The sequence below is a fragment of the Pristis pectinata genome, chromosome 17 (genome assembly GCF_009764475.1).
Source record: "Pristis pectinata isolate sPriPec2 chromosome 17, sPriPec2.1.pri, whole genome shotgun sequence".
NCBI lineage: Eukaryota > Metazoa > Chordata > Chondrichthyes > Rhinopristiformes > Pristidae > Pristis > Pristis pectinata.
In genome coordinates this window covers 16,830,158-16,852,017 of record NC_067421.1, presented here as the reverse complement: position 1 = coordinate 16,852,017, position 21,860 = coordinate 16,830,158, and the positions used below count along the sequence as shown (strand labels likewise).

Genomic DNA, 21,860 nt, shown 5'->3' with positions numbered 1-21,860 from the left:
AGACACAAAAGGAAATCTTGACTTGTAATCTGCACTAGGATCTTTGCAAAGTGACTTGGTTTTTTCCTTTGCCACCTAGGTGGCTTACCAGGAACCGAATTCCAAAGACTCATGACCCTCTAAGAGACAATATATCACCTTTATCTGAAATGAGTGACTTGTTTTTAAATAGTGACTCTAGTTCTAACTCCTAGGTCTAACTCAAATGATCCATCCACCCTCTCATGACCTCTCAGGATTTTATGTTTCAATTGAATTATCGCTCACTCTTCTAAACTCCAGCAGACATAATGAAGACACAGATACTGCAAATGCTGGAATGTGGAGCAAAAAACAAACTGCTGGATGAACTCGGTGCATCAGGCAGCATCCGTAGAGGGAAATGGAGTGTTCATCTGGACAATCCATTTGAAGGGCCCCAAAACATCAACTGTCCATTTACCTCTAACAGATACTGCCTGACCTGCTCAGTTGCTCCAGTTTTTTGCTTTACTCCAGCAGATATAAGTCTAGCCTGTCTCTCCTTTCCTCATAGGATAGCTCACCTTTTTCAAGTATGTCTGGTAAATGTTGTCTGAACTGTTTCTAATACATTAACATCCTAAAATAAAGAGACCAATACTGCACACCAGATGAAGTCTTGCCAATGCAGTACATCACTGAAACATGACTTATTTATTTTGTATTCAATTCCCCCAGCAATGAACAATGACAAAATAACCTACTTTCAGTGATGGTAACATCGAGGAATATTTAAGGATTAAATACTGACAACAATGAGAGATAAACTACCTGCTGTTCTTTCAAATTCTGCCATTGGATCCTCACATGCTGTCTTACCTGCAGACTATGTTCAAAAGTTTCTGTTTTTATCTGACGCTTCAATCCATTTTAATGACTGATTTGGTATTAGTTATGTTGTAATTCATACTTCACATAGCTTGATTTTTAGCAATCATTTGTTTTACGATGTGATTGCTTTAGAGAGATTCGCTCGTTCAGATGTTAAACTGAGGGCATTCCATCTGCCCTCTCAGATGGATGTAACAGATCCTTTGTCACTATTTTGGTGTTTACCTTTCCATCAACATCAAACAACATTGGTTAAAAGCAAAATGTTCCAGATGCTGGAAATCTGAAATAAAAATTCAGCAGGTCAGGCAGCATCTGTGGACAGGGGAGCAGAATCAACTGAGAAAGCTTAGAAATCAAATGTATTTTAAGTTACAGAGAAGAGGGAGGGGTTGAGAGAACAATGGGAATATTTGTGATAGTGGGGACACCAAGAGAAACCAAATGACATAAGTGGTGGTAATCTTTGCTCAGTTGGGTTGTGAGGGTGTGTTAATCACAGCAGATCTGTTATTATACCAGACGCAATTATCAAACACAGATCTCATTTTTATGCATAAATTGGCTGACATGTTACTTTACTGTAATTGTGATCTCACTTCAAAGTAATTAATTCGAGGGGGGAGGAACTTTTCTGGACCATCTTGAAGTCACAGAAGATTCTAAGTAAATGTTACATATTGATTAACAGAGAGAGAGAGAGAGAGACTTATTTTAAGTCCCAGTGGAAAGGTCATTATATCTTTGCTCTTTAATTACCTTTATTATGGGTTTTACATAAATACTGATTAGAAAGCCATTACAGAAAATGGATTATATGATCAAGGCTAATTTTATGTAAAATAGGTAATAATTTAGTCATCAAAAAGATGCATTCACTTGAGAGTTAGAACCTCATGCTATCTTCTATGCTAACAGTTGAAATCAGCTTTGGAATATTTGACTGCCCTTTTACCAGATATTGCCTCTTTAAGCAGATTCTGCAAAATCTATCTACAAACTTTGCAATAGAAATCTGAACATAAAATGGCTACCGCTATTCACAATTTCTTTTGTAAGGCAGCAATGAATTGTGATATGGGCTGTGATGGTGGGGTAGTTTTTCAGACACAACCAGTCAACCATTGCCAGCTAGCAGTTGAATACTGATACCTTTTACATTTTCTTGTGTTAAGCCAGAGCTGGAGTTGAGGAAGCTTGAGCTGTGCCATGTCATATATAAGGGTGGACAGATAAATGACACTTGGGGATCACGCTTAATGTCAGATGAAATGAACGTCTGTCTGACTGAGCGTAAATAAGTTGGTTGAGTCTCAGTCTAGGGAGTACCTGGTTATTGAACTTAGTTAAATGTCACTTGCTAACGATTGTAAGGCAGCTGTGAGACTTATATTTCTGATGCAGGAAACTTCAATGATAAAATAGTAGAAGTCTTATTGCCAGTTATTACTTTTTATTAGGAAGTAAAACAATTATACAATTTCTTACTTGTGATTTCATCAATTAAGATCTTAGGATAGATTTAATGAAGTGATTCCTTCACTATGATATTTTGACTGCTGTGAGTCAGTGAGAATTAAATTGCAGAGAATAATGTTTTCTGTGGGGATTTCTGTCCGTTAAAGCAGATGCATGAATTTCTGAAATGTACCTTCATGTAGCTGTTAGGAGGCTCCATAACAGGTGGACTGATCCAGATACCGTCGGGAATTTATAAACCCCTTATCCTATTGGAAACCAAGGATAGTGACTTATGCTCAGGATCTGGCTGCCCTATGGTGGGATTGGATTGTAGCCTGAAGGTCTCTTGATGGAACTGCTTTCCTTCTAGCACATTAACTAAAACCAGTGTGAAATCTTTCTGTTTATGTGGGCTAAGATCTAAAGCAGAAAAAGAGATTGGTAACGTCAGATAATTCATTAAAGATCAAATGACTACAATAAATAATATTTATCATTATTTTTGTTTTTTGTCCATTTAAGGTTTTTGGATCATTTTGTTTAAATAACACATGCTGATGTCACCAACAGAGGCCCTGAATGAGTCATGGAGGGAGAAGAATTAATGGATCAGACAGTGTTGACAGCTAAATGGCTATTCCATAGAGAACCACAGGCTAACTGCAGTTGTCTGTCAGTGTGTTCAGAATTCTACACTTGAGGCAGGAGTACAGGACGTACTGGAGGTCAGATGTGGGTACATCTGACTTTTCACTCCACTGCTGAACTCCTCATGAAATTGCTACCTGTCCTACAGCAATTTATTCCAGGTCAGCTATAAGACTTGGAAGGGTATATGCAGGTAGTGGTATTCCATCTGCAAATTGTCTTTGTCCTTCTTGGTAATAGAAGTTGTGGGCTTAGTAAGTAGTGCTGGAAGAGCCTAGATGAGTAACTGCCATGAATTTTAAGATGGTACAACATAACAGCCATAGTAGACCAATGGTGGAGCAAGTGAGTGTTTGATATGGTGGATAGAATGGGTTGCCATTAAAATGGACTGCTTGGTCTTGGACAGTATTTATCTTCTTTAGTGTTGTTAGAGCTGCACTCAGCCAGGCAAGTGGAGAGTTGCTTTTTACACCCCTGACTTGTACCTTGCAGATGAGTCAGAAGGTGAGTCATTCACTGCAGAATACCCAGCCTCTAATCTGCTCACGTAGTGTCAATGTTTATGTGGCTCATGCAATTGAGTTCCTAGTCAGAACTGACAGGATCAGACTCTTTTCTTTTGGAAGTGGACGTTGCCTGGCACTTATGTGTTGTGAATGTTACTTGCCACATCAGCTTGTGCCAGAATACTGTCACAATACTGCTGTGTGAGGAATGGGATGCTTTACTTTTTGAGGAGATGCAAATGCAATTAAATATTATCTAAACCTTGAACATCACTATTTCTGACCTTATTGTGGAAGGAAGGTCATTGATGAGGCGGCTAAATATAGTTGCATCTAAGTCACCGTGCTGAGGAATGCCTGCAGCAATGTTGTGGGGTTGAGGCAGTTTAATTCAAATCACCAACCCTATCTTCCTTAAAGTGAGATATGATGCTGGTCAGTGGTTAGATTACTCCTTGGCCCATTAAACTACATTTGATCAAGTCCTACCTTGATGTCCCAGGCAGACACTCTCATCTCACCTCTGGATTTCGGCTCTTTTATCCATGTTTACACCTAGGCTTTAATGAGGTCTGGAGGGGAGTAGCCTGCACAAAAATTGAACAGCAGTGACCAGCTTATTGTTGGACAATGGCTGCCTGATAGCACTTTCAATAATAGTATCCATCACTTTATGAAGATTGATCATAGGTTACTGGGGCAGAGTTCAGTCAAGCAAAATTAAATAATCCTTCCACCCTATCCTGTTGTTATCTAATACTGCTTATAAAATTATCTTTACTTAGCTCATATGTAACTGGATCAGCTGAATGGGATAACATAGCCATTGTGGAAACTTTTAGACATTAACAATTCCTTAATTTTCTAGGTAAGCTACTAATCATGTATATACTTTAAGTATATCAGTTTTGGTTTCTTCTCATAAGTTATCTTAGATGGTCATTTCATTCGGATTGATTTCATCTTGAACAGAAGATTTTTAAAATATCTCTTTACAGGCTACTAAAGTGATTAGTTGCTAACTTGTAATAATTTTTGTTACTTGTTTAAGTCTTTTCCATCTTACCTTTTAGCTTCTTTCTCTTGGTCTCAAAAGGCCCTTCACTATTGTTCACTGATGCTTATACTGCCAGGCAAAAACTCCAATGTAAACATTATAACAATGGTGTAATGCTGCATCTGCTGAAAATATGAAATTAAAACAGAATGCTGCAACTATTCGATAGACATTATGAAAATAGTAACTGTAGCATCTTTTCTGCATCCTCTCTCAGGTCTTGCCAAGCATCCTGTCATCCAGTGACCTGAACAGAGTATTTGAGTTTCAGCCAAACTACTGTTATTTGGAGGTTCAACATAACCTCGGTTTTAAAGTCTGCACCACTGCTGATAGAGTTGAGGATCCTATTTACTATTATAATCACTCAAACTGTCACATCACCATCAATGATTTATGCATGTATATATCCAGATTGCTCTCTTCCCTCACCCAGTTATTAGGAACTGTAACATTTATATAGCCTTTCCTCATTCTCATGTACAGAGGGACCTTGCCATGGCGTTGAGACGTCATGTTGCAACAGTATAATACATTGGTTAGAGCACATTTAGAGTATTGTGTTCAATTCTGGTTGCCACATTACAGGAAGGATGTGGCAGAAACAGAGAGAGTGGAGAAGAGCTTCACCAGGATGTTGCCTGGAATGGAGGGCTGTAGTTATCAGGAGAGAATTGGATAGGCTGGGTTAATTCTCACTGGAACATAGAAGGCTGAGGGATGATCTTATAGAGGTTTATAAAATTTTGAGGTGCATAGATAAGATGTATAGTCAGGATAGGGAATTTTAAAACCAGAGGGCACAGGTTCAAGGTGAGAGGAGAGAAATTTAAAGGGAATCTGAGGGGTAAGTTTTTCCACACAGAGTGTGGTAGTTTTCTGGAATGAGCTACCAGAGGAGATGGTAGAGGCAGATACAGTGACAACGTTCATAAGACGTTTATAAAGGTACTTAGATAGGAAAGGCATAGGGACAGGGGCCTAAAGCAGGCAAATGTGATTAGAGTTGATAGGCATCACAGTTGGCATGGACGAAGTAGACTGATAGGTCCCATTTCTGTGCTGTCTTATTCCATGATTCTATGCTTCCTGCCAAAATCTAAGAGTCTGTGCTGCTTTGGTTAAATTTGATCTGGCATATGTTCACCCAATCCACTATCCATCTATCTCCCTCTCTGTTTACTGCATTTCCAAATTTTGTATCATCTGCAAACCGTGTCCTGGACACTCAAGTTCAGAACCAGAAGTTATCTGAGTCAAGCCCATGCCCCTATTCCCTATTCCCTTGAATTTACCTTCTTGGGTCCAGAGATTGACTTACTGATCCAGATGCTACTGGAGACAAGTGGTGAGGCCCTGAACAACAGTAAAGGAGAGAGGTGGGTGGGCCAGAACAAGCCCTGCCCATAACCCTTGGGAAACTTTTCACTGATGGAAAACCCTTCATTACAGCTTAGCCATCTGTTAGAGTAGTCAGAGGTTTTCAATATTTCTGACTGTTTCTGCCAATCAGAAACATTGAAAATCAGTCAAAAATTAAATAAACCAATTATTGGAAATCTATTAAAATGCTTAAACCTAAAGGATCCAAGACCCGATTTCCCCAATGTAGTGGCATTCACATCCACAGGGAGTTCAGCAGTTGTGTGCAGCTAGGAAATTGTGGGAGGAGCTCAACCAGTAAATTTGGGGCTCTGGTGTTCAAATAGAAACCCCAAAATTTACCAGCACTTAAGTTGACAAATGTTGGCAGTTTGGTGCAGAAATCTATGCCAATTATATTTTTCAAGAAAAGCTGTGGCCATTGTACCAATCCTTGGAGAATGCCAGTCTTTCAACCAGAGAAATAACCATGATTGGGAATTGGTTTATTATTGTACTGAGATGCACTGAAAAGCTTTGTCGTGCATGCCACCCAGACAGATCATTCCAAACATAAGTACATCGAGGTAGTACAAAAGGAAAAGCAATGACAGAATGCAGGAAGTAATGTTATAATTGTAGAGAAAGTGCACTGCAGGTAGACAAATAAGGTGCAAGAGCCATGACAGGTATGTTGAAAGATCAAGAGTTCCTCTTTACCGTACAAGAGGTCCATTTGAGAGTCATATAACAGCAGGTTAAATGCTGTCCTTGAGCCCGGTGGAACATGTTTTCAGTCTTTTTTATCTTTGGCCTGATGGAATGGTGGGAGAAGAGAGAATGACGGGTGGGAGGGGTCTTTGTGATTATGTTGGCTGCTTTCCCGAGGCAGCAGGAAGTAGATAGAATCAATGGAGAGGAGGCTGGTTTTCATGATAGACCGGATTGTGTTCACAACTCTCTGAAAGTTCTTGTGGTCTTGGGCAGACCAGTTGCCATACCAAGCTGTGATGCATCTAGATAGGATGCTTTCTATGCAGAATCTGTATAAAAAAAAATTGGTGAGGGTTATTAGGGACATGCCGAATTTCCTTTGCCTTCTGAAGAGTATAGACGCTAGTGTGTTTTCTAGGCCATAGCATCTACGTGGTTGGATTGTTCATAGTAACTCTCTGTTTTCTATCCCTCTGCTAATTTTGTATCTTGTGTGCATAGCCCCTTTCATTGTATGGGCTTCAGTTTTGCTGACATGCTCATTATGTCACTTTATAAAATGCCTTTTGAATATCCATGTAAACAGCATGAACTGTATTACCTTCAGCAACCTTTTTTTTATTACTTTATCAAAAAAAATAAAAAGGTTAGTTGAGCACAATTTACCTTCAAAAGTGAGCACAGGCTTTCCCTTATTAATTCCTGTAGGTCCAAATGATTGTTAATTTTGTCCCTGATTATTCTTTCTTCAATCTTTACCTACAGTGAGGTTGAATTGACTGACTTGTTTCTTGATTTATCTTTTCATCCCTTTTGAACAGGGATTCAATTGTCTGGAACCACCCCAGTGTCTAAGATGGACTGGAAGATTATGGCCAATAAATCTGCAATTTCAACCCTTATATCCTTTGGAAGCATCCCTTCCAGATATGATCACATATCAACTTAAGAAGTTACGACCTTTCTAGTTCTTTCATTTATTTATCCCCAGCCAGTAACGTGTACTTTCCTTTTTACTATTAATTTGGCAGCATTTTTTTTTCCTTGGTAAAGATTAATGAAAGGTTTTCATTTCAGCCATGATCTCTGCCTTCATATGTAAATCTCCTATTTAGTTCCCACTGCCTTTAGAACACTTTCTCTTTCCCTTTTTATTTTTCTCTTAGCCCCTTAGCTTACTTTTTGTATATCCTCTCTGATCTTTCCGATTGATTCTCATGCTGTTCATCTGATAGCTATCATACATTCTCTTTTCTGCTTCATGTTAACTTTTTATTTTGCCTTCTGAGGAAGTCTAGCATTGGTTTCCTTACCTTTTCCCTAGAAGGAAAGTTCTTGCACTGTACGTGAAGCAGAGATGGAGACCATTGACCATTGATGTCAGCTATCAGAGCATCCCATCTCTCACATTCCCCCATTTATTGCCCTGTAACTTATTCTCTTTCATATGTACATCAACCACTTTAATTCTTTTGCCACCCCACTACACTAAGGTAATTTACAGCAGCCAATAAACCTCCCAACCAGCACATCTTTGGGTTGTGGGAGGAAACTGGAGCTTCCTGCCAGTAAGAAGGAAACTGAGCATGTGCCTAATGTGCCAGCTCAATCTACTTCTGATTCAATTGAAGTTAAATTAATGACTTTCTTTTACTAAGAAAAATGGTACTATAGTTGAGGCCATTTGCAACAGAGTTAACCATTCTCTGAGGCTTATAATCAACACATCGGAATTTTTTCATTGTTTTCATTTTTGGTGGATTTAATGATGCCTTGTGTTTTTGAAATGCAGGGAGTAGCCATTCCAGCCAAGACTGGGTTATCCAGTGGCCGACAACAGAAACTGGGAAAGAGAATACTCCTGTCAGCCAAGCAGAACCAGTCATGTGGCCTGGATGCAATATCACACTAAGTCCCAAGATGCCATCAAAGTTCATGCAGCAAGACTTCCATTCAGTGCCTGTGCTAGGAACCAATTGTACTTACACAGATAGACTGACCATTGGAGATCCTATTGGGCTTTATCCTACATTTGAGAGTGGGCCAAGTTCTCTGCCACCATCTCCACGACAGCGTCATCCTGTTCATACTCCCCCTCGAACCCCTCCTATAGTGACAACAATGACACCTCCAGGAACACCACCAGTGAGGAGAAGGAACAAACTGAAACCTCCTGGAACTCCTCCACCAACTTCTCGCAAATTGATCCACCTCATCCCTGGATTCACTGCACTACACCGAAGTAAATCACATGAGTTCCAGCTAGGAAACAGGGTGGAAGAAACGCATACCCCGAAGTAAGTTAAACACTGTTAACTAATTGTTAAGTCTCTGTGAAATTTATTTTGATCAATAGCTGGCTCACCTCTTAAAATAAACATATTTTAAGATAAAATTGATTTTATATGTATGTCTTCCAGTTTTTATCTAGACCGTGAAGACAATAACGCAGTGAAAATCAATATAAATGTGAAGATTCTTTTCAGTGAAATAAACTTCAGATTAGCAACTCCTATTCAAACAATGGCAAACTCTTAATGTAAAATTTCTAACAGTTGTATTTGCAAGATACTGGACTCAATATTTGTGTAAAAATGAATCTAAAAGTACAAGCTGTTAGTTGGACATATTGTTTTAATATTATTTTAGTCTTGCTGAAAGTATGAAGTGGTAATGAATACTGAGGGTGATACATCTAGGGCCTGATGGAAAAAGGCAAACAGTCAATCAGATTGAAAGTCTGTGAAGTTAACAATAACAGAACTGAGAAGGAAGTATAACATAGAGTTAAATCCAGTATCAAAAGATTACAAAAAAAAGGTTAAACGAGAGGGCAAGAAAAATTGAATTTGGAAAGAGAAGAAAGACATGGACAGGAAAAGTTAAAATAAAACCTCTTTTAAATCTCCAACAACAATTAAAATCCATAAGGATGAGTTCCAAGCTTATAATAGTTCTTTTTCAGTGCCAGAGTGGTCCTTCATAATATTTATGAAGTCAGTAAAAGGGTGTATGCACTGAAATGGCTGATTTGATGTTCTGTGGTCAGTTTTGGTTCCCAACTATTATGTAAATACAGTATCAAGCCTTGCAATACATTTAAATGATAAGCAAGACCTTATGGTGTCATTTTTGAGAAGTTATTACTGGAGCCATACAATGGAAAAAGCAACTTTTGCATTTTTGAGTTTAAGTGCGCATCTGTCCCCTGCCTGATATCAGTATAAAATGTAAGCATAAATAACAGCTAAGTGAAGTGGCATTAGAGTCACTATTATTTTTACAATAAAACCTGTACCATTATTTTACACTAATAAGCACAATTTTAGCACAGATACTGAGTCAATAATTTCAAAGTGTTTAATTGTTGTGACAAGGTACCACCTATTTGTGTTTGTAAATCACTCACTAAGACATATCCAAAATAAATAGCCAATAGCACAGAGAGAATTCTGAAAAGTGAATTTAAAATGGAAAGTCTAAACTAATTGAAATTTTACAGGCACTGACATGATGAGCTGAATGGTCTCCTTCTGTGTGACAAATTTGCTTTGGTTCTATGCTGGAGAGTTAATGTATCCAGTTGTGCAATTGTAGAGAACAACTGTTTAGGGTTCTGGAATGCTGATTGATACACATGAAAATGCTTCCACATGCCAATCAATTCTAAAAAAAAATCAAAAGCTAGAGATTTTTTTAAAACCAATGTACGTTTTTACAGCACTTAGTTTAACTATTATTTATATTTATAAGTTATTTAGAATTTTGCCTTTTTAATCACTCATGTCCAAACCAGAGTCTCATCCAAATTCACCCTTGTTTCCAAACATAACCAAACTGCCCAAGTTTTGTTTAACTATGCTGGTCCACTATTGCAGATTCGATAAGACCCTTACCCCATTTACTCTCAAAGCAAGACACGAGTCAGAGCTGAAAAGTCATATAATCATAGGTTAGTGCAGCATAGGAGGAGGCTCGTCAGCAATAGAATCCTGATGCATGGTCCTGACGCTTTTCCTGGTCCTACCCATTTGCCTCCACAGATGCTGCTTGACCAGTTGAATTCCACCAGCCGTTGTTTTTTTAGCCCATAGAGTCCACTTCTTTACTAAATTCCTGAATTTTGTTCTCTTTATATTATTTCACCAATTACCTTCTAAGGGCTTCTTTTGACTCACCACCCCTTGAGGTTGTGCATTCTAAATCCTAACCATGCATTGCTTAATGTTGTCCACATGCCATATCTAACTCTTTTGTTAGTCATCTTAAATCTGTATCCTCTGGTTATTGATCTTCAGTCATTAGAACTTAAATACTTGTCAAATTTTGTCTTAGACATCTTCACACTAAGAAGAACAAAACTAAACATATAAAAAAACAAAAGTGAAGAAAATAATGGGATGTGGAGGCAGCGGATGGGAAAGAAAAAGGCACATAGCTTCAAAAAGTAGTAACAAAGAAAGAGAATGCATATAGTTTGACATACTGTATAAACGTATGTGAATGTAGAGACATATGAATGGTCTTTTGGAAGGTAAAAGACCCAATGTACTGAATGATTACTACTTGTTCTGTGTGTTCTTCATGCATTCATCTTGGAAAAGCAAAAACAAAGGGAACAATTTTAAATGAAATTATACCATGCAATATTACTTTGAATAATTTTATTCTTTAAAATATCAAACAAAAGAATTTTATACAATAGTTAGATGACTGTTCATTAAAATATCCTTCAGCATAATTTCCAGGCTGTTATGACTAAAAGTGTGCAACTAATCATGGCATTACTAATTATTTGCCAAATTATATTGTCACTCAGTGAACTGAATCATATGTTTGCCTTGAAGAGTTGCAATTTAATTTTTGATTAAATTCTCAGAAGCAAGCTGCTATTGGAGATAAAGCGGCATTTCTAGAATTGTATTATGTTTTCAGTGAAACTGGAGAACAGCGGATCATGATTTTTGGAGTTTAGAAGGCAAAATATCAGGGTTTGAAAAGAAAAAAAAACGATTTTCTGGAAATTTAAAATAAAAACAGAAAATGGTATGAGTACTCAGTTGGTCAGGTAGCATCTATGGAGAGAGAGAGTTAATGATTCAAGTCAGTGATTGTTCATCATTTCTGATAAAAGGTCATTGACTTGAAACATCAACTCTGATTCTTTCTCAGCAGATGTTAACTAATCCTCTGAGTGTCCCCAGCACTTTCTGTTAAAATGATGTGTACTTTGGGAATATAGATACAGGAATGGAATGTTCAACCCTCTACTATGCTCTACAATTCATTTAGGTTATAGTACATCTCTACCTGCAGTGCAGATTAACATCTTGAAGATGGAGATGTTCATGGTGTCCTGTCTTGTTAGTTGTGTAATTGTCGACTATTACTCAGGAATGAACGTGACAATACTGCAGGACTTTCATCTGCTGTTTTTATACATTCATTTCTTTTCAATATGTGGCCTAGTATTATTTGCTAATTCCAAATTGCCCTTGACAAGTTAGTGCTGAACAGTTTTGAAACGCAGCAGTCCTTCAGGCGAAGGTACTCTGTTTTTGGGTAGGGAGTTCAGGATTTAGACTCAGCAATGACGAAGCTATGTATTTCAGGATTTGGAAGGAGGGACTTGGAAGTAAACCTGATGATGGTGATGTTTCCTTGCATCTCTGCCCTTTTCTTATTTGGTGGTAGAGGTCATAGATAATGGAGATTCTATCAGAGTAGCCTAAATGAGTAACTGCAGTGCATTTTGTAGAACTGTAGGTATGGTGTGCAGGTTGTGGAAGGAATATATATTTAGGCTAGGGGATGGGATGCCAGTCAAGTGGGATGCTTTGTCTGTGATTACATCAAGAATGTTGAATGTTATTGGAGCTGCACTTCATTTAGGCAGTACAGAATATTCCATCACACTCCTGATTAGTGCTTTGTGAGATGGTTGGAAGGCTTTGGGATATAGATGCGTTAGGTTTTGTAAGATACCCAACCTCTGAGCTGCTGTTGTAGCCACAGTATTTATGTGGCTGGTGCAGTTGAGTTTTTGGTCAATTGTAATCCCCAGAATGTTGATGATGGGGAACTCTGTGATGGTAAATAATATTTAATGTCAAAGATAATTAATTAGATTCTCTGTTACTGGAGATGGTTTGTGCTTGGCACTCAGACGGTGCAAATACTGCTAATCACTTTTCAGCCCATCCCTGGATGTTGTCCAGGTCTTGCTGCATGCAGCCATGGGCTGCTACGTTTGCCAAGGGCTGACAAAGTGAATTGAATACTGTGTAAGCATCTACAAACACCCCTATTTCTGATGTTATAATGGAAAGAAAATCATTGATGAATTAGATGAAGATGCGGAAATATTCAGCTCAATCTGCGTTTGATACTTTTGTTCAATAGCATCCATATCATTCTGTAATGTAGCTTCATCAGCTTGGTGCCTCAATTATAGTTATATTTACTGCCCTGGCAAAGCAGCCTCCAAGCTCTACTACCTAGAAGGAAGAGGGCAGTAGGGTCATAGGAACAACATAACCTCCAAGGCACTCAGCATCCTGACTTAGAAATATGTTGTCATTCTTTCATCATTACTGGGACAAAATCCTGAAATACCCTCCTCAACAACACGGTCTACCTTGAGAAGGGGGTTTATCACACCTTTCCTTTGGCAGCTAGGATTAAGTGTTAACTGCGAGAATTGCTAGTGAAACCCGAATCTCTTTTAAGAATAAAAGAATATTTTTCTGCACCTGGGATTGGTCTCCTGGCTTGATAGAGTAAAAGGGCCCGTCAAATAACCAAAGGGAACGTCTTTGTGTGGAGCCACAGGAGATGGGCAAGGTCCTTAATGAATATTCCTCCTCTGTTTTTGTTTACCATGGAGAAAGACATGAAGTAGGAAAGTAAAGAGAAGACATGAAGACAAGAAGTAGGAAAAGTAAATGGGGAGGTCTTTGGGGATAGTCCGCATTACAGTAGAGGAGGTGCTGGATGTCTTAAAAGGTATGGAGGTAGACAAATCTCCAAGGCCTGACCACGTATATCCAAGAACACTGTGGGAGGCTAGAGAAGTAATTGCGGAAGCCCTGGCTGAGATATTTGCATCACCATTAGTCACGGGTGAGGTGCCGGTAGACTGGAGGGTAGTGAATGCTATGCATTTGTTTAAGAAAGGTGGTAAAGAAAAACCTGGGAACTAAGTCCAACATCTCTGGTAGGTAAGTAACTGGAGAGGATTCTGAGGGATAAAATATACATGAATTTAGAAGGACAGGGCTTGATTAGGGGTAATCAGCATGGATTTGTGGATGGGAGATCATGTCTTACGAACATGATCGAGTTTTTTAATAATGTGACGAAGAAAGTTGATGAGGGCAGGGCTGTAGATGTGGTTCATATGGATTTCAGTAAGGCCTTTGAGAAGGTTCCATATGGTAAGCTGTTCTGGAAGGTTAGATCGCATGGAATCTAGGGAGAGCTAGCTAATTGAATACACAGTTGGCTTGATGGTAGAAAGCAGAGGGTGATAGTGGAAAGTTGTTATTCGGCCTGGAGGCTGGTGACTGGTGATGTGCCTCAGCAGGTGATGCTGGGCCCATTGTTGTTTGTCATCTATATCAACGACTTAGATAAGAATGTACAAAGCATGATTAGTAAGTTTGCAGATGACACAAAAATCGTGTGGACAATGAAGAAGGTTATCAAAAATTATAAGGGGATCTTGATCAGCTGAGTAAATGGGCCAAGAAATGGCAAATGGGGTTTAATTCGGATCTGCAAGGTGTTGCATTTTGGAAAGTCAAATCCAGGTAGGACTTTCTCAGTGAACAGCAGGCCCTGGGGAGTGTTATAGAACAGAGGGATCTTGGACTACAAATACATGGTTCACTGACAGTGGAGTCACAGGTAAGGTGGTAAAGTCAGAGCATTAAGTAGTTGGGAAGTCATGGTGCGGTTGTACAAGATGCTGGTAAGACCGCACTTGGAGAATTGTGTTCAGGTTTGGTCATCCTGCTATAGGAAAGGTGTTATTAAAGAGAACAGAAAAGATTTACAAGGATGCTGCCAGGACTTGAGAGACTGAGTTATAGGGAGAGGTTGGACAGGCTAGGACTTCATTCCTTGGAGCATAGGAGACTGAGGGGTGATCTTATAGAGGTGTATAAAATCATGAGAGGCATAGATAGGGTGAATGCACTCAGTCTTTTTCCCAGGGTTGCGGAGTCAAGAACTAGATGGCATAGGTTTAAGGTGAAGGGGAAAAGTTTAATAGGACCCGAGGGGCAACTTTTTTACACAATGGTGGTACATATGTGGAATGAGCTGCCAGAGGAAGTGGCTGAGGCAGGTACAATAACAAAAGACAAGGGTTTAATGTCAAGGGTCCATGTGCTTCTGAGGAGGATTTTACGGGGACAACAGGACAGTGTATGCCCTTGTTGTGTCCAAATCTGGTATTAAGCCAATGCTTATATCTGTTCTACTTTATTCTTGTTATGCAGTAATTAAAAGACAGTTGGACAGGTACATGGATTAGAAAGGCTTAGAAGGTTATGGGCCAAATGCTGGCAAATGGAACTAGCTTGGATGGGACGTCTTGGTTGGCATCGGTTGAAGGGCTTGTTTCTATGCTGTATAACTCTATGAATAATAGATATACCAGGCCTTGAAGTTACAAATTGTGGTGGAATGAAACTCTGCAGCTGGCCTATGTTATCTCAGTGCAATGGAGTTTGTCCTCATATCCACAAGACTGCATGATGGACACTCCTAATAAAACTGCCATGGATAGTGGTATCTGCAAAAGGTAGACTGATGAGAATGAGATCTGTTGGTCACTTGTGTTGGTTTTCTCATCATGTAATGCATTACCTGATTTGACAGCTGTCTCAATAAATAGGTCAGCTTGTCCAGTGATAGGGTTACCAGTCCATTTGTTTGTGATAGTCATTCAATTCGCTCACACAAACTACATTGCCATCCTTCTTCAAGTGGTTCTCAACCTGGACGATTGAGTATTTATCGGATACAGGAGGCTGGTAGATGGTAATCAGCTAAAGGTTTTGTTTTGCCAATGTTTGAGTTCGTGCCATGAGATTTCAAGGTGTCCAGAGTAAATGTTGTGTGTATCCAGTGACATTCCGAACTGACTATTTACTCTGCACCACCTTCTCTGGTAAATATTTCTGCTGGTGCGGAAGAACATATTGAGGTTTTGTGACGGCAGAGTCTAGAATACTGACTGAAAGGAATATTTGTGATTATGTCCATGCCTGGCAGTTCCTTGACTAGGGCATGGGACAGCTCTCCTAATTTAATGTCAAGGGTCCGTGTGTTTCTGAGGAGGATTTTACAGGGACAACAGGACAGTGTATGCCCTTGTTGTGTCCAAATCTGGTATTAAGCCAATGCTGGTATCTGTTCCACTTTATTCTTGTTATGCAGTAATTAAACTGTTTGCTAGGCTATTTCAGAGGGCAATTAAGTGTCAACCACATTATTGCGGATCTAGAAATACGGATGGTGTATTTCCTTCTCCACAGAGCATTAGTGAACGGGGTTTATGATAATATAATATTTTCATGGTCACCATTTTCATTCCAGTTTATTCAATTAGTTGAATTTAAATTTTCCAGCTACCACAATGAGGCTTGAATTCGTGTTTCAGATCATTAGTCCAAGCTTCTGGATCACTAGTCCAGAAATTTACCATTCCATGTTAAATATTCATATGGAGGATAACTTAACTATATAAAACAATACAAAATGGCTATTTTGTTGAATCAGTTTTTAAATTGACCATATATTAACATATAAGTGTAAGCATAAGGCTGCAGGTTATGGGTAATATTCTGAATTGTTAAGAAGATTTGATTAATAGTCCTCCCTAATCCCCTGTTAGTTCCCCAGCAGGTGTAGCATACTGGAGGAGCATTGCATCAGTGAGTAGTGAAGCACCTGGAATTTTCCTGGCTTGTCCATTTGTGTGATCCCCTCAGGTGCTCAGAGAGGAAAGTCTTCTCTGTTTTGTTTACAGAAATTATTTAGGCATTTGTTATGTGTCACAAAGCAAAGTGAATCTCTATTTACAGAAGGGTAACTATATTAAAGGGCTTCTGGCTATGGTTCAGTTTTCCTCATTGTGTCTCCTGTCAAAATGAGCATGTATTTTAAAATCCTCATGCAAGTTCTGAAATTAAATGTTATTTATTATAAGCACATTTTAGATTTGGAACTGGAATGCTCATCCCTGGTTCTTTCTATTGAGGGAGTCTTGGTTTTATTTACCTTTTTTTTATTAACATGTCAGCTAAATTTCAGAGCTCTTACTCATACAGTACTACCTTGCCAGATGTGTGCACTTAACAGAAAATCATAGGTCTTTTGCCCACAGTTATATAATATGCTAGGAAGGGCTTGGGAAAATCAGTGTCTTTGCCATTTATTCATGTGAACTTTTACTGAGGAAAAATTGTGTCAAGAGATGATCCTTGTGAAATCAAATGTAGTGTTCGAAATAACAATTTTTATAAGTATGTATGTGTAAAGAATTCTAACAAGGTTTCAGACTTCATTTATTTTTTACAGACTTCAATCTTCTTTTGTATGGCATGTTATCAATTTAATACGTGCCTCATCCATGAATGCATGACATCTATATAGCAATTAAAAGTGTACCCCTTCAATTGCCAAGAGACCTTCCAGAATTTTCACCATTCATGCTCAACAAAAATTATTTATATATGAATTTAATATTCCACAATTAATGTTCAGAACTTTTAATTAAAAGGCTTTTAATGTCAATAAACACCTATTTTCATGTCACGTTTTTGTAAATGATGCAGCATACTGCAAAAATATTTGCAGTAAATGTCTAATTCTTTCTTATAAAGCTGAGGTGATCATAGTGACTCAGAATAGCCGCAGACCTGCTGTATTTATAATAATTGAGCATAAATGAAAGTGGCATGTTGAATTTCAGGGATGAAAATGGGATATGCAGGGGATGTCTAAATTAGAGAAGAGCAATGCCAAAGGAGAGGAAGTCACTTGGAAAGTTGAGTTAAAGCAGTTCATAACATTGCAGCTAAAAATAAAGTCTAGAAATAGACAGTATAGGGCAAGATAATATAAATGAAATAAGTAGAAAATGAAACGGATGTGAGTTTAGGTAAATGATAGATTATCAACAAAATGATAAAAAGACAGGAAGAACTATACATGGATTTATTCTTCCCAGCTTCTAACCTTACCTTTTATTGTTGTTTGTCCAAATGTCAAACTATTTCCCAGTAGGAAAAAGAGACATCCATGGAAAGAAAGATAAGTGATCCAACAAGCTGCATTGTTGGGTGCAGAGGGAGAGCATTGATGGGTCTATTGGTGTTTCCTCAATGTTAAATGTATTAACATATTCACTAATAGACAGAACCGTGATCTCCACCATTGGTAGAAGTGGGGATACGCAACAGGCTGGGTCTGGAATAGCGCAGAGTTCTTGTTGGGGTGTGGATGGACATTATAAAGATAGGGAAATGAAAGAGATTATGGAAAGATTGGCATTTTAAAATTGGAATATTGGTGGACTGGCAACAAATATAGGTGATGAACTAAAATAAAAAGTTATAAGGAAAGATAGGGAAAGAAGAAGCTCATGTCATATTACAAAGAGCAAAGAAGAGGTATTTTGTGAGGAATAATCATCCCTTATTTTCCTGGTGTCTGCCCAATTGTGATAATATTGATAATTTCAATATCCAATGTCCTCAGAATTTGAATATTGAACATTTTGCAATAATTTCAATATTGAATTCTGCAGCTTTGGGTAACTTGCTCTTCTTTCTCTCTATATCAGAACTGGCCATTTCTGCCTGTTATCATTTTGGCTCAGTTTTTCTTTTTCTATTAACGTAGCCTGGACTGCTAGGCATGTCCCACAGCGTCTCCATTAACAACACAATATGTAGATAAAGAAGCATAATGTGCTTGTAACTGCTACTCCAGCAGCTCTTATTAATCCAGTTGGTCTCAGAGACCTTTGTTCTACCCATCCTTCTCCCACCTTCACTGCTACTGAAAGCTAACTTGTTTTTCTCTCTTTTCCAGTTCTGATGAAGGGTTCTGGACCTAAAATTTTCACAATTTCTCTTTTCACAGATGCTGCCTGACCTGCTTAGTATTACCAACAACTTTGCAATTATTTTGATTTTCATTCACTTTTTTTTCAAGAATATTCCCCTTGATTTCCTTAACCCTATGTTTCTCACAACGGTTACTGTGTTTTCAGCTATTAATTCAATCAGAAAAGAGTTATCTCATTGTTATTTGCCAAGATTAAATACTCATTTTCTCTCTGAAGTGCTGGAACTTAAAATTCATCCTTAGGGCGACATTTTAGAAGCATATGTGAATGAATTTAATCTGAAATCCAGTTGTTTAGATGGTTGGGCCCTTTGTCACTGGTCTTGCACTTTTGAAAATGTGTTCCCTAACCTCTGTATTAGCGTACAAGAGGAGGCTGCTGGGCATGTACAGTTAAACATTGCAGGCCATTTGCACTGAAGTGGGTCTTAACTGGAGAGTTGAAGCCTGCTTCAGTGTTTAAGAGGACCATTCTTACCTGCTTCAGGCTGGGAGTCGAAGGATGTGATCTTCTGGCAGGTACATTTTCTATAAGTATTTTGTTTGTTATTTGCACCCCCTCCCTTCCCTTGTTGCTGATGTACTTAAAGTTCTTGGTTGCATGTCCAAGCCCCAGTGGATCACATGTCGGACCCTGTTGCCCATTTCCCTGAGGCTACCTCATCTTTTGATGCTACACCAACACCTATCCACTGTCTCTGGGCTAGATCCTTCCTCCAGTCCTTTCATATTACCCAAGTACTCATCCACAGTCCATTAGCTTTGCATTTACTGTATGTGTTTATGCATTTTGATGTGCTTTGTGCCTTTTGTGTGAGAGAATATTTCTGCCCTGATATCCTCACATAAAATTGATGTTTCCTATATAACTTTTTGGTGCTGAAAAATGTCTAATTCCTTGCCTCTTTAAGTCAAATATATTTGAGATAAAAAGTGCAGGTCTACATTCATAGCAGAACTGGTGAGAATGATTAAAATTTTAATTGTTCCATGCACTCGGAATGCCATAGAATTCCATTCAATCTCCTTTTACATAAAATAGTTTTATGGTATCTTTGACCGTAGTTATGTTCATATTAAGTTAAGAGCTAGCTGATTATTCCTTCTATCTGTGAAGTAACTAGGTAGTTATTTCATAGGCACGAAATAACTTCTGTTTATATAGTAAAAAAGCACTGATTAATGCTTACACCCAAATTTTTTTATGGGAAAACTTTGTAAGCAGCACAGATATAGTAAATGAAATTTATTTATGCCAAAATCTATAGAAAACCAAGGTTAATAAAAAGGAAGTGAAAGGTTAATTTAAACCAATGGTTTATAATCATTGCAGGATTGTGGTTAATAACATCTGCCTTCATATCCACAGCATTCTGCCATCTGAAAATTGAAGCACATAGCTACTTGTATGGAATATAATACAATACAACGTGTCAGTTTCTGTGTTTACAGGATATAAAGTAACAACAAATCTGAAACTGAAGTTAAGTCATTTATTGTAGTCTTTTTCTGCCTGACAAGTGCAAAGTATTTGATAGTAAACAAAAACCTGTGATTGGCTAATAAATACATTCACCAACATATCATGCATATGCTGAATCTTCAGCTGTAGCTTGATTCTGTTTGTTGCAGTCTTTCTATCTCTGCCATGGAAATATCATAACAAATTGAAAAAAGACACATTGCACTGAAAGCTATTAACAGTGCTTCATTGTTTCTTGAACCTCAAAATAGGAGAATTTATCACTGTCATTTGTCATGTCTTTCTCCTACCATTTGCAAGCTTTGACATTAGATGAGCAAAATGCCATGAAAATCTTTTCCTCCTTTACTGAGGATCAACAACAACACAAATAGAACTTACAACTTTCAATGTGAAAAAGTGAGGCTTTGAATCACAGGCCTTAGGAATAACAGGGAGCTAGCTGGCAAAGACCTAAAGGTCTGGAAAATCCAGAAGAACAGATGTCCCTTGATCCCTGTTAAACTTAAAGGCCTGGAACTGAATAAAATTAATTGTCTCTATTTCCAGCCACAGCCTGTTTTAATTAGAGCCTGGCAGTTAGTGCGGGGAAAATTGGCAGCCATTGTCACAGGGATGAGTTAATGATTATAGGAATGGAGCTTGGAGTGGGGAGAGAGAGATTGGAAATTCAGAGGTTGGGGCAGTTCAGAAAGGCCAGGGAAAGTTCATTACTAACTTATAGGACAAGGATGGAGGGGTGGGAAAAATGAGGAGGGTGGGTGATTTAGAAGAGTCTGAAAATTTTCTGGTGCACTGAGACTCAGAGTACTTCAGTTCTATATTTTTCAGGTCAGAATTTATTTAAATATGGTTAATTTGCCGAGTACATCAGAGTGATTTGTTATACAATTCCATCAAGGCAAGAGTGAAGGGTCTGGATTTTAATCGTGTTAATCTATACTTCACTGTATTTTCTGGTTTGCATAAGTGTTAATGGATATGTCCATCCTTCAGTGAATAGTAAAATTGAAAAAAAACAAAAAGCAACAGGAAAACCAGCTTTGAGAGAGTAAAAATAACCACTATTTTGAAGAATAAGTCAAAGTATAGTAAAAGAGAAATTAATTACATAATTGAAAAGAAATTTAATAGTCCCAGGGGTACAGAACAGGGGAGTGGTCTATTCAGTTACCTCTTTCAAAGAAGTAACATGGACATGAAGGACCAAATTACATTTTTCCCCACTGTAAGCTTCTATAGACGTTTCATCATTTTCAGAGACTGACAGTGATAATACAATCTGATTCAACTTTAAGGCCAATGTGCTTAGGATAAGTATTCAGCTTTCTACTTTTGTATCATTTTGTAGCAGTAATTAGTATCATATATACTAAGAAGAATTCCCACTCCTGTCATTTTTGTGGTTGCATTTTAAGCAAGCTTGGATACTCATAATTATAATAAGCATACAGTATATTGAGAACATAAGCAACATTGAAGAGCTCTTAAGTACTGGCAGAAGTTAAAAATCAGAACTTTGGATAGCTTGAGTTCCTGTCGCTGTGAATTTATAGTTTGCAGTGGGAGGGGAAAAAGAGAACATGTGGTTTGGAAGACTGCTTTCCTGCATTAGGGACTTGTAAGGTCC

General features: G+C 38.2%; 1 protein-coding gene across 1 annotated transcript in view; it reads left to right on the top strand.

The window, feature by feature from the left end:
• Positions 1-21,860, top strand: part of ksr2 (kinase suppressor of ras 2) — a 298,317-nt gene that overhangs the window by 84,292 nt on the left and 192,165 nt on the right. Inside the window, 1 exon segment of the mRNA XM_052032133.1 lies at positions 8,396-8,900. Coding sequence (XP_051888093.1) covers positions 8,396-8,900 — 505 coding nt within the window.